Source organism: Lineus longissimus, chromosome 1 (genome assembly GCF_910592395.1).
Source record: "Lineus longissimus chromosome 1, tnLinLong1.2, whole genome shotgun sequence".
NCBI classification, from domain to species: Eukaryota; Metazoa; Nemertea; class Pilidiophora; order Heteronemertea; family Lineidae; genus Lineus; species Lineus longissimus.
In genome coordinates, this window is record NC_088308.1 from 7,063,299 (window position 1) to 7,077,442 (window position 14,144).

The following is a 14,144-nucleotide window of genomic DNA, read 5'->3' on the forward strand; positions in this document are numbered from 1 at the left end:
ACCCATTGGCAGGAATGGGTTACAAGGCAGTGAAGGTACCTGGCTTGATTCGGCCTGGTTTTGACTGTCTTGTCTTTCACCCTCACCAAGACGGCAAGAAATTTGGAGTACATGGGTCCCAATCTGTCCAGTTGTGACTGTCTCGTCTATCTCAGCGTGTTGACAAGACGCTGGTGGAAGTGCGTGGCCCGATTTAGTCTGGTTTAGACTATATTGTCCCTCTAACTACGTTGGCAAGACGGTGGGGACAACCTAGTCCCGTTCTGTCAAATTCTGACTGTCTCATCTGTATTGCCGCGTCGACCCCACAGTGGATCAACCTTCCAAATTCGATTCGGCCTGGTTTTGGCTGTCTCATCTCAGTTACGGCAAAGCGTTGGCGGTCCCACTGTCTTGGCACCACAGTGAGAGAGATGAGATAGTCACAACCTAACCGAAGCAGGCTTGTCTGCCACACTAGTTCCCAAACCTGTGAGGGAGGATCTAAGATGTGACGGCCACAACCAGACCGAACTATGCGTCCTGTCAGCTCAGCAGTGTTGCCAACACGGTGAGCGTGTTGAGACAGTCAAAACCAGACCAAAGCGGACATGTCTGTTCCCAACGCTTAGCCGGAATTTTGTTAGTGTATCAGAAAAAAATGATCTATACTCATTCGGTCTTTCGCTGTCTCAGCCCAGGTAAGCCCTATCTTGCTCAGCTTTTCTGTCATCGTCCTTCGCAATATGGTGCAGAAAAGGCTCCATAGAGCCTTGTAAGCCGAGGGCCTGCCACGGAGACATCGTTATACCCTATCTCTCTCAAATGTGTAGTACCTATCGACAAAGCTATACGTAATGCTTCAAAAAAGGATCTATTAAGCCTTCTCAACCAAGAGCCTGACATGGGGACATCGTCACAACCTATCTGTTTCGCTAGTCAGACATACAACCTGCCTTGTTATACAGGATGCCTTAGAAAATGATCTATAAAACGCACAAATCAAGGACCTGAATGGAGACATCATCACAACCTGTACTTTTCGCACTAGTTGAACAAACAATCAGCCTTGCTATACAGGATGTTGCATAAAGGATCTATGAAGCCATATAAACGAAGGGCCTGACATGGAGACATTGTCACAACTTTGTTTGACAAACGCTCGGCCTTGCTTTACAGGATGCCTCAGAAAATTATTTATAAAGCCACGTATACTAAACCAAGAGCCCGACATAGAGACATCGTCACAACCTATCTGTTTCGCACTTGTTGGACATACAATCGGCCTTGCTATACATGATGCTCCAAAAAAGATCTTGAAAGCCTTTGCAACCAAGTGTCTGACATCGAGACAGACATCGTCACAACCTACCTCTCCCCAATTTGATGGAGATACAATATATTGGCCTTGCTATACAAGATGCTTCAAAAAAGAGTATAAAGCCTTCTCAACCAAGTGTCTGACATCGAGACATCGTCACAACCTACCTCTCCCCCAATTTGCTGGAGACACAGTTGGCCTTGCTATATATACAAGATGCTTCAAAAAAGAGTCTACAAAGTCTTCTAAACTGAGGGTCTGACCCTGACATAGAGATATTGTCACAACCTATCCGTCACTCAGATGTACAATCTGCTGTGCAGCATGCCTCAGAAAAGAAACAATAAAGCCTTTTAAGCCAATGGCCTTACATGTAGACATCGTCACAACCTATCTCTGTCGCACTAGTCAGACATACAGTCTACCTTGCATACAGGGTGTCTCAGAAAAAAGTTTTCTTAACCAAGTGCCTGTTATGGAGATATCATCACAACCTATTTCTCTAACACAGTTAGACGCTGTGCTATACAGGATGTCTCAGAAGAGCATTTATAAAGCCATATACCAAGGGCACGACATGGAGATATCGTCACAACCTATTTCTCTCAAACGAGTTAGACATACAAAGAGATGTGCAATACAGGATGCCTCAGAAAAGGATTCATAAAGCCATACCAAGGGCCTGACTTGGAGACATTGTCACAACCTATCTCTCTCTCGCCCTAAATGGACAAACCTTCAGCCGGACTTGACAGGGTGCCTCAGAAAAAGATCTGTAAAGCCTCTAAAACGATATTGTCACAAATTCTTTGATATGCACTGCTCAAACTCAGAATCTGCCTTGGTATACAGGATGTGTCAGAAAAGCACCTTAAAAATTTGATTTGCTTGACTTTGAGTCATCATAACAACCTATCTCACGAATGCCAGTTAGACATACAATTGCCTTGCTATACAAGATGTGTCAGAAAAGGATCTATGAAGGCTTGTAAACCTAGGACCGGACTTGGAGACATCGTCACAACCTATCTCTCTGGAACTAATTGCATACACAATCAGCCTGACTATACAGGATGCCTCAGAAAAGGATCTACATGTACAAGCAACCATGTAAACCAGGGGCCTGTGATGAAGACATTGTCACAACCTATTTGAGTGGAAGTCAGCAGTGTTAACCACTAGACTATGAAGGCTCCTCAATGTAGAAAATGTTCTTTAGAAGTCACAAAAGATTGAAAAATCTCTTGTCCTCTTACTTAACATGGAACGCAAGTATCATAATATCATAATATTTTATTACAAGTTTCTAATTCCCATGCAATTGATGTTCTGCGAGACTGACTGAACACATAGGGCCCATTTTAACTGAAGCACATAAGAGCACGTTTATACAATTAAAAACGATGACTACAAACAACTTGCATTTCCCCATTTAGTTTAGAACCAACCAAACAGAAAATCAGCGCATTGAACTGAAAATTGATTTTATAAATATAGAACGAAAACACGGCACTGTCGTCATTTGCCTCGAGGATACAGATGAGGAACATCAAGCGGATATAGCTTGTAGCTGCTTTCATTTCACACAAAGACGTCCTTTTCTACGATATGAAGGACGCCAAAGGTAACCACTGTTATTTTTTGAGATGCATGTCCGGTAGCTAATTCCGTCTCCGATGAAGACCAGTCAACCACAGCGTAAAATGTCATAATTGCTTTCGTCATTTTTTAGATTTAGCAGCAGCCGCTTCTCTCATTTTCTGAAAAGATAGAAGGGAACGTCCAGAAATCAAATTCTTTAGAACAAACGAGGAAATATTAACTCTGATTAGGCGGTATCAGGCAAGTATTACGCAAGTATCATTGCTGATATGACTTCAACAACTTCAGCATCTTGAAGTCAGATAATAGTCAGGGTCTTGGCCAGGATTTTCTTCCCAAATTTATTTTCAAAAAGCTTCTTCCACTTTTATTTTAGACCTTTTTATGCTTTTATGCGTTTTCCAGCCGATTTTCTAAACAAATGTCACCTAGAAAATGTTTCTAGGTGCATGCCTATCATCAATTAAACACATACTGTGTCCATGACATTTAACCAGTTGATGGACGCCTGTACAAAAGGCCTATCCAAAGCTTTAGCTCTGAGAACTTGAACCAAAGAAGTCAAAAGTGATTATATCGACCATACCTTTTCCTCTTCTCGTCTTTTTGCAGCATCCTCTCGTTCCTTCTTTATAATAGCAAGACGGGCCAAATCCGCCCGGGCATCGTCTGTTTTTCCTTGCATTTTCAATCGTTCGTAATTTTGTTTGGCCCTCTCCTTTTCTAAAGCCTCCCTGCAACAAAACATAAGGGGTTATTACAACTTCCTTGCATATATAAACAATTTCAACCATTTCGCAAACTGCACATTTTTCTTGATTAATTTGCATTTGAAGCGTACCCCTTCACTAAAAACTGACAGAAAAGCCCTTTTTTCGTAAAAAATAACTGTGCCTTTTTGAAAAGAATTTCAAAGTCTGGAAGAAGAATGAGAGCAAACCTCCCCTTAAACTCACCGTTCCCTTCGACTAAGCTCAGGTTTTGCGTCCGTGTCATCTAAATCCGTCACTTTTTTCATTTTATTCTTCACATGATTAGGATTTTGTATTTCAATCAAATGGCTGACACCTTTAGGCTTTGCCTCCTGAAATCATAATCACAATTTTCATCAGTCATATTGAAACTGAAAGTGATATATTTTTTCTCATGGAATGAGCTTTTTAAGCTGAGCTGCATTCTATATCAAACAATTTGGATTGATTTCTATCACAGAAATGAATCGGTATCAGGCTATATATTTCACACTGACTGTATGCACAAGCTGCCCATGAAGATAGGCAAGTGATACAAAGTTGCCATATGGCATATGGGGTATCTCCCATCTCAAAGCACATCAAAACTATTCACACTTCTTTGAGGTATATGTTAATAGTGGCGAGTCAAACATGACCCAGTTCCCTTACTGTGCCTAGTAGTAACCCGAAGATGGCCAATTTAATCTCCTTGCCCCTACCTATAGTCCCTGTTTAAAGCTTTAGGTTTATAGTTGGATATCAATATTATAGATTATCAATCGACTTTACACTTCGACCCCAGTCTGTCGTGAAACCTTTCAAAAGAACTCATATGAGGTGAGAAACCCTAGATGCACACAGCAAGTACATCTTACCTCTTCTTCACTGTCGGTCTCCTCTTCACTGCTGCTATCTGTTGGGAGGTCCCCAGGTTGTGGCCGGGGTTTCTCTTGGGGGGCAGTAGCTCCCTCATCACCACTCTCCTCCTCAGATTCCGACTCACCAGTCTGAAAGAAAAATAGACACAAATCACTGCATGGGGAAAGGTGACAGACACGTCATTCAGCGAAGACAGCATCTATTACCAAGTTTTTTTATGTGGGAACATACCTGAAAAAAACACAATCACCTTTTCCCCAAAATATTCTGTGAGATTCTGCAGTGGAGGCCAAGATTAATCTATCGACGTCATGTAAATTTTGCGGTATTATGCCATTTTCAACACGGTGGTTGACCCAATAGGTCAACAGAGTTTCATTGGTCACGTCAGGTGGGCCGATTTCAAAAGTCTGGCAAATTACACCAGTATTGGTGATAACGCCAACGGTTCAAAGAAAAAGTCTGCCGACGTTTAATGAATTTGCTACGATTATTTTAAGTCGTAAATAACATTAAAATATCACCAATTGTGCCGACTTCACTTTGATTAATAGCAGGCCACAAACAGCCAGACTCTCACTTTCACTTACCCTCCTTTTCCAATCTTTTTCTTTCTGCTTCTGCTGCCGATTAAACTCCTCCTGCTCTGGGGACGTAAAGACCCGCCTCTGACCTTTATGGCCTGATCCACCACGACCTCTACCACGCCCTCCACCTGTAAGAAAATCGAACAGGAGATTGTTTCGACTATAGGAATCCTGAATGCCAAAGCTCTTATTTGTATTTGTAACATAAGAATTTAAGATAAGATTGCATTGTATGTCCGGGAATAGGTTCGTCCAAAAATAGAGTTACTGTGTAAAATGTACACGAAACGTGACAACAGAAAGTAAAACATTTCATCACTTTTCGATACTTCGAAGTAAAAAATATGAACGATATCACATTCTAAAAATCATCATGCTCACTTAGGATATATTGAATTTCATGAGCATTGGATAGATATTTACCTCTCGGCATTTTTATCGACAGAAAACGAACTCGAAAAAGCTTTTGTGGCAAAATAGGACAAATTCATGGAATCACTCAAACTCGCACAGCGCCTCTAGTGTCAAGTTTTGGAATCACTCACCGATGACGTCGTTTGATGGCATAGTGAATATTATATCCGCCAGGTGTCACTACCATATGGCTTGTAAATTTGGTGAGACCTTGGGCAAGTCACTTGGCAATGTATTGCAGATTACCAGTCACAACCTAATTCAGTGATAAACCAGAGTCATCGTGTTGACAATGAAATATTGGGTGACTCTGTCAACCTGAACCGACCCATGTCCAAATGAGACAGAAAGTGGAACTATCAGCCTTAAAGTAACCATACTCCCGAGATGACATTGAGTGCCATGTTGAGGGGACTATGGGATGGACCAAATGTGTCCTTAATAGAGAGGTGTCCGCTAAGGGAGGTTTCACTATAAATGCTTTGCTCTTCCTTGTAGCAGCACCTAGCACCTAGCTGGCTTTCCTTGGCTGAATCAATTATTTTGTAAGGGGAATAGAAAACCAAGAAGTATGCAGTTGATTTTGAACATTGTTTATTCATTCTGACGATAATTTTAGACATTTTTGAATATAATATACTTTAAGAAAGGAAGTTATCACAATGTAGAAATGGAAAATATATAAAAAATATTCTGTGATACAGGACTGGTGATGAGGTGAAATTAGCATTGTTTTGGCTATTGTCAGTGCAGGTTACTTGCTTATTATTTCTATGTTTCATCTTTCTTATTCCAACATATTTTTAATAATTATTTCAAATGGGCAAGATTTCAAACTGTCCCATTTCAGAAATGATGTGATCTGTGATATTTTATCTATACGGCACAGAAATGATGATGAAAATTTCCATCTGCCCGAGTTTAATGGCAGTTGTCACTAGAGGGTGTAACAGAAAGATGGTGTACCATCGCGGACAAGATTATTTTATTTACACGCAATTTCGCTTATGCATTACTAATTTTGCTAGACGTTGCAATCATCGATTCCTGTCGCAGGCACCTGTGATGACCAACAGAACAAACATCATCTGCACCTCCGGACATGCTATGTACGTCACCCACAGCAAAAGGGTTAACGATGACTAGCTTCCGATCTGATCAGCTGCTAGATAGCAATTCAGGACTGGGTTGTTAAAAACTATATTAGCGTGACCAGAGTTGTTTGTGCTAATGTGACCATTTTTAAATGGATCGACTGAAAGAGATAACATCTTTCTGGATACATAAACGCACAGATATCGGAAGTTTCTTGCCTTTGAACAACAAAGCCCCGAGTTGTGTGAATTTTGACTTGGTACTTGGTTTTTTTCGGGACACCCTGCATGTCACAAGCTAGCAACAATGCTACCAGCTGTATCACTCATATAAGCCACAATGGCCTTGGAACATAATGATAACTGACTTCTTTCCATGATTAGAAAATCATACAAATCATACAAAAAATTCCAACAAGCGAAAACAAATGTTCAAAATGATCAAAATGAAAAATACTATTATAATTCTTGTTTATTAATGACAATTACATACACAGTAGCTTGAAATAGCCACCAGCAATTACTATACAAATCTGGCAAAAAACTTCAAAGACTATGAACTAGGAGGCGTCCACAAATGACGAAAAATCAGAAGATAGTTGTGATGAAAGTACGACGCACACGGTCAACTAGACCAGGGGACAGTCGGAGCAATGAATAATTTCCTTTATGTTTGTTGTCATTTAAATCAAATGTGAGAAAACGTGATGCTTTAATTTGTTTCATTATTGCCTTTTTGCGCAACATTGTGCAATTATACTTCTTTCGTTAACGTTGCATATTTTTTGTTACTCCAACAGTTGCCTACAATTTCGTCGCTCGGGTGCGCCGTATTTAAACACTTAGCCGACTGGGCCACAGTTACAATGGGCTGGTTACCACATCTCACAAAATGCACAAGCCCAATTCAAAATGAATGATACGATTCACTACAGTTCAATTCTAAATAGGCCAAAAATCCAAACAAATCTGTCATAATCTGTATACTGAAACTATTTTGTTATTCCTCTATCAACTATTTTCAATCCAGTTTAACCATTTCACAAACATTTGAATGGCAGAAAATATATTATGAATGTGTTGTCTAAATTCAATATGAAAGAAAGAAGTACAGAAAAATTATGTTGCATTGACTCTGGGATCCCAATCAAGGCTATTGATTTGATTCCAATCAAAACAACTTGATATTCCTGTACCTCCTTTACTCTTTCTATTAATGAGCCAGCTTTAGCAACTTGCACTTGTCATAACTTTAATATGATCAACTTAGTTCTATTTTGGCATGATCAAGCCTTATCAGTCTAAAACACAAGTTTTGTGAAATTCATTTAAGATAAATCCTTGTAAACAATGACTCTAGAAGTTACCTTTTTGAATTGCGCTAGTAGTTAATGGTTAAGTTACAAAGAAACAAAGGGATGAAGAAATTTCCTCCCATCATGGAACCATATGACAACACTTTATATGTACAGAGAAATATGTACTATGTAGTATGTACAGATGAGAGTGCTATGGCAAGACATCTATCTGCACTCACCTCTGTAAATTTCTTTTTAAATTCTCTAATAATTGACAATTTTGTTTTCTTCCCTGTTTCCCCCCAGAGGTTTCATATGGAAAACGCCACTCGAAAGCTATTTTCAAAAAAAAATAAGTAGTTTTCAATCTTGCTTAGAAAACAACGAAACCCATCCAACAGCAGCACAATGTTTTCAGTACGAAAAGTGTCTTGCCATGGCCCTCTCAATATTTTGTTAATTTTGTGCTATTTTCCAAGCAGGAAAATGTCTACCGTTCATTTTTGATAGCTCAGCCACCCATGAAAAATGCAAATATCTGGGTCAACTTAATACAAAAGTTACAATTAGGAACATGGCATAAGGTTCTGCACATCGAGTTGAATAAATAGTGAAGCGAAGGCAAGTGGGATATCCACATTTGAAGCTTTCTCTCAAGACAACACAGTGTGTACAGAACGGACGAACAGAGATCAAATCGGACCAAACGCCATGGCCCGCATAATCAAAGACAAGAACACTCTCTCGCCACATCCCCAACTGATTAATTTCCCCACTTTTGTATACAGGTGATCATGAAACTTTCCCTCTCGTTCCCGTCAAGCTCATGTCTATTTTCTTAGAGGTCTGTTTTGACATTCCAAGATAGAGTGATATCATGTCATCAAAACTTATGCGACGTCATCATTCTGTGTGACGCGACGTCACTCGGAACTCATCTCGGGACATCACAACAGAATCCTCCATTAACAGGAATAGGTCAAGAAATTGATGAGAACATAAAAGGGAGTTTTTGGATCAACTGCACAAGTTTCAGATTCCCAAACAGTTTCAAGGAAAATTCTCGATCAAAATGCAGATTCTTGAGAAAAATTGGACTAGGCCCATGACATATGAAAGAGGTAGTGGTCACAAAAGTAAAGCTTGCACAATATCAAAAATTGATAAAGACTAGTCTTTATGAATTTGTGACGATATGAGGCTATGCAAACAGACTGATTTCCAAGACAATATAACAATAGTTATTTCTCGATAATTACTCATCTTGATTACACGTATATCAAAATAACATATTTTAGATAATTATTCAGTTCATATGCTACAAATTTTGTGGCCGCATAAGTCACCTTCTCTGCGAAGTTTACAAAAGCTCTATATAAGCAAGTCTACCATAATATCAAAGCTCAAATAAAACGTTTTCGATTCAGCAAGTTATCAGCGATATCGATTTGAAATTTCACGTAGATCGTGAACCTGTAACTCTTACAGCTGTGCGTCAAATACTAACTGAGTTAAAAGCAAAAGACTAAAAAGAGTACAACTTTTGTCAAACTCAAGTCATGACATCAGTTTTACTTTAGTGTGTTGTGTCGCGGAGAATGCCGTCTGTGACATCAACATGTGACGTTAAACAAACATTTTTCAGTTTTTGGCTCGTAACTCAAATAGCACTTGTCGCATACGCATGAAACTTACATATTTGTCATCAGAAATTTACAATGTGTAATTTCAATCTACGCCAGACTTGACTCTAAAATTCAGTTTTATTTGAACTCTGAAGATACATGTAGTACATTGTACATAAGAAAGTTATGAACACATTTTATCTCCACCTTCCCAAATGCAACATCTGTGATAATACAAAGTTTACATGCATTTCAAGAATAACAATAAGTAGAAATTACGTTTACGGTGAGTCCGTAACTATTTTGTTTGCTCAGCTCACCTACATGTGGTATGTTTGATATCCAAAAACTGTTCAAATATCGTAAACTGTGAAATGTTCACAGTACTACCATGAGCTGACGAATTTTCTCATTTTTAATTGGCATGCAATTAGAAATGCATTAGAAATGCAATATTTAGTCTATTACCAACAGAGGAAATTCGCCAACTTTCAGCTTTGCAAACATTTCATGGTTTTACAGTACGTGAACATAAAAGGTACACCACGTACAAAGTACGAAGTACCTTTACATCATATTAACCATGAAAACACTATTTTTCAAAACAAACCAATACATTTTTGGTGCATGGCAAAAATTATGTTACACAAAAACAAATCCAGCCTCCAGATTCCCAAATACGTCTGTAACAAGAGATTTTACACTACACGTATGTTCGATAAGTTCATAAGCTATATACATGTATATCGTGAAATAAAAATTGTAAATATATTAAAATCTTCTCCCTAATTACGTGTACATGTCAAAAAGATATTAATCAATCCGCTGATTGACAAACATGACAAAGTTTAACTTTTGAAACTTTCACATTTCAAGCTAAAGACATGAATTACAAATAACCATACGCGTGTACATGAATATGACTGCCCCTACATGAAAATGTTATACACAGTTCTACTGTTCCAGTGAAAATTAAAATCCAAATCTCCTTTTAATCAGAATGTTGTTAAAATAAAATTTATGAAATGAAAAGTTCGCAGCTAAAATGCACCACTGTGGTAATTAGTCTCAGATCAACGTTTTGAATGGATAGCTTCCGTACAAGATCTAACACAGAACTACACGTTAAACACTGACGATTCGATTGAGATTCCTGTGCCATAATACTCTTGCACTGCAAGTTTCCACACTTAAGGCGACATGTTTCCTATTTCTTGGTTTACGGGGAGTCGACCCAGAATTTGGGACATCGAAAGCACAACGAGGTTGGGAAATATATAAATCGGATTTAAATCTTCAAACTCACAATTAAAGCATTTTTACATACATCTAGGATTAGAGTACAAATAAACTACTTCAAAGATGGTCTGGATACACATGTACATATCGATTTTTGTCTTCTATTTTAAAATAGAAATAACATTTATTTTGACCACAGCCCATAACTATTGGTAACTCATTCCCATAAACCAACAAATTCAAAACAGGTGGCCTTAATAGATTGACCCCCCTTATGGCTCAATGCAACACAGTTACATGTATTGTAGAAAGTGGCATTACAAATCGGCCACTTTTTCGTTTAAATTAATTTACACTGCTTCAATCTAAAGAACATAAGATTACTGTACAGTTTCAAAGATAATATATGTGTACAAAAAAATCTCAGTTGATCCAACCTGGATATTTTATAAAAGGACATCTTGGGAGGGTCCTCCCACCCAGATGTTTACACGAAGATTATAAGACAAGAAACAAAACATGCATTCCTTCAGCCTATTTAAGCCCTGCATTGTGAAAACTATAATTGTGAAATTGAAACACAGGATCATCCGATTACATGAAATTGAAATTGAACATTCATTTCTCGGTATAAAAGCGTATTCAAAACAAAAATGACCTTGACACTTCGACCAGAAGGAACATCCAACAGCACAATTTACTCCTCAATCTCTGACGACCAACCACTGATACTGGCTTAAAGCAATCATTGTCACCCTAGCTTGTCCCGGCAAGCAACAGCACTCTATTCTATTCGATATACATGTATCAATAGAGGCTGGAGGTACTTAGTGTTGAGACTCAACCAAATGAGACGGCGCGGGGCGATCTTAGAAACATCAAACTTATCAACCATCAATATCACTGGCAAAATGAAAGATTAATTTCAAGTGGGTCAGTCCTCTGTACTGAGGAACATCATTCCATCACTATAATATAGACCAATCATAAGGACTTTATGTCTATGAAAATGTTGAGTGTGACCCCTTTCGAATTAGATCTAGATCTTTACATGTATATCGGGTATGTTAATCCTAATGTTTGACAGCCTATCTTTTGACAACAAGAAGCTATGACATCGGTGTATTCTCTTTGCCAAATCTATCACCCATCACCCATTCTTGTTGCAGGGAAATCCAAAGACCATTGCAAATAAGCAATATTTGTTGCATATGATCATGATCCAACGTCATAGCGACAAAAATTGCTTGTTGCTACGGTTGTCACAAGATTATATGATACCCCCTGAAATAGGATTCTCTCTTTTATCAAATGTACCCCTAATTAAACTTATACAATATGTTGTTGGGGAAATTTTGGCGGTGTCAGGCCATCTTGAATACCGGAGGCAATCACACAAAAGTGATCATAAACTTGACAAAGTCTGTTGGGTTTGGCACGTGGACTGAATTCAGCCACATTTGGCAGAATACAATCCCAATTCAGCAATTCTACTACACTTGCCTCATTTTTGCATGCCTGCAATCTGAAAGTCACCCGGACGTGACCAGTGATTTTCAATATACACCCCCTCTCGGTATTTCAAACGAGGTAAGAGTATAGCAAAAACCTGCTCCGAGGATGGATGAAAGTCTGACGTAATGCACCGATGCATCAACTCGATTCAGAATTAAGAACAATGTGCAGTCACAAGCAAACAAAGACGCTTTGATTTCTGGCATCTTTGAATTTAATCAGAGTTACAGATATGAATATTCCCCAATTTCGGTACACATACAGTCCAGATGAAGACTCCAGGCAGCCATGCATATACATGGATCTGTACGCTCTACATTCACTGCAGTCTTCAATGCACTTAACTCTTCCCTGACTGAAGCTCACTGGATGTATTGGCGTGACCTGATGTAAACACCCAAACCTTTAGACTTTTCTTTCTCAAACAACTGAAGTTGCCAAGAAATCACTGGCAACACTCTGGAGTCTCCAATCTCAAATGGCCGCATCAACTGTGAATTTCACAGCAGCTAGAGGTACATATGGGCACAATCATCCTTCAATTTGGGTTTTTAAAATTGACTCCATATTTTTCAGTCTGGGAAGGGTTAACTCTGAATATTGTCCGAATTCAAGTATTGCCGCTCAACCATCTCGATCCCCGAATAGTTTCCTCCGCAGAACACCACCAGGTGGCCTTGTCAAGCTTGAAACATTTTCATGTTTATTCCAAGCTTTGTCATATCCGCATCCAGTTGGTTCCCGCATCCCCGTCGTTGCCCATTATCCACTGTCTATAGGGCACCCAAGTATTCAAACCTGTACGGGTGCATTAGGGTCCCGTCGGCTTCGAGAATTAGTTCCGAGTCCGGTCCCAATGCCGGCGGTGTAATTGTAGTCCTCATAGAAATCCCCATACTGGAAAGACACAACATGATATAAGGATGTGAGATTTTAGGCATAATTTGATCGATTATAACACGAAATTGACTAATAGTATTGCAGTGGAACCTGGTTATATTGAATTCAGTTATAAAGAAGTGGCTTATAACAAAATCTTTTGCAATCACCCAAAACTTACTAAATACTAGGATAGCGATTGTCAAAAACGAAATCCACTTAAAACTAACAATAATATCCGCAATTCTTGATAACCAGATTCGACTGTATGATCACCTGATACTGATTTTGACAACGATACCACATTTCTGGATGCCTTGATCTTGGCACTCTTTGACTCGTGGACCATTTCTTATGCAAAACTGCTCTCAATAAGATCGCTATAGGACAAGTTTGAAGACTAAACAGAGTTTTGAACTCATGACCGCCAGGGACAGCCTGGTGGTTTTCTGGTTCCGTCTGGTTGAGCCTGGCGGCTTATATCACGTAGTTGGAAAGCCCTGATGAATAATACAGATCTGTTCACCACTTTTGATGCTTGATTTTTATCAGGGTGACCTGTATTATGTCAATGAAGATAGAGGAGAGAAACGGAGACTGGGAATTTTTTACGTTGAAAACAGGAAGTCATTGAAAATAAAAGACGTTCCACTCAACATGGAAAACATCCATCATTTTCATGCATAACACTAAACTAAAAGGCAACTACTGCTGTAAACCAGGGAAATTTTTGCGAGCATTTTATTTTGGTGCATTTTGCAATTTACCTCAATTTGCAAAAATGAAAACTGAAAAATAATTTTAATTTTAATTTTAATCGAAAAATGGAAATTTGTAGAATACAGAATGTGAATATTTATTTTTCTCTCCCGAAATCATCACAAATTACAAAGATAAGAAAGCTGCACAAAAATTAGGTGGTTTACAGTATACTGTTATCAAGAGGCAGGAAACGAGGCAGAGAAGCAGCAAATAATA

General features: G+C 38.8%; 2 protein-coding genes across 25 annotated transcripts in view; both read right to left on the reverse strand.

The window, feature by feature from the left end:
* Positions 1 to 2,575: 2,575 nt before the first annotated feature.
* LOC135498611 (28 kDa heat- and acid-stable phosphoprotein-like) lies at positions 2,576 to 5,610 on the reverse strand. The gene is made up of 6 exons (XM_064788945.1): positions 5,526 to 5,610; positions 5,106 to 5,230; positions 4,512 to 4,643; positions 3,859 to 3,986; positions 3,489 to 3,636; positions 2,576 to 3,060 (listed from the first exon to the last, which is right to left on the reverse strand). The coding sequence occupies exons 1-6, from the start codon at positions 5,533 to 5,535 to the stop codon at positions 3,022 to 3,024; spliced, it is 582 nt and encodes a 193-aa protein (XP_064645015.1). The 5' UTR covers positions 5,536 to 5,610; the 3' UTR covers positions 2,576 to 3,021.
* A 483-nt stretch (positions 5,611 to 6,093) lies between these two features.
* Positions 6,094 to 14,144, reverse strand: part of LOC135487230 (protein tweety homolog 1-B-like) — a 73,560-nt gene continuing 65,509 nt past the window's right edge. For 21 of the 24 annotated variants that reach the window (XM_064770892.1, XM_064770875.1, XM_064770802.1 and 18 more), the window contains one exon: positions 6,094 to 13,184. In XM_064770892.1, coding sequence (XP_064626962.1) covers positions 13,080 to 13,184 — 105 coding nt within the window. In that variant the 3' untranslated portion in view covers positions 6,094 to 13,079. The remainder of the gene's footprint in view (positions 13,185 to 14,144) is intronic. The other 3 variants (XM_064770902.1, XM_064770810.1, XM_064770912.1) reach the window with 2 other exon arrangements.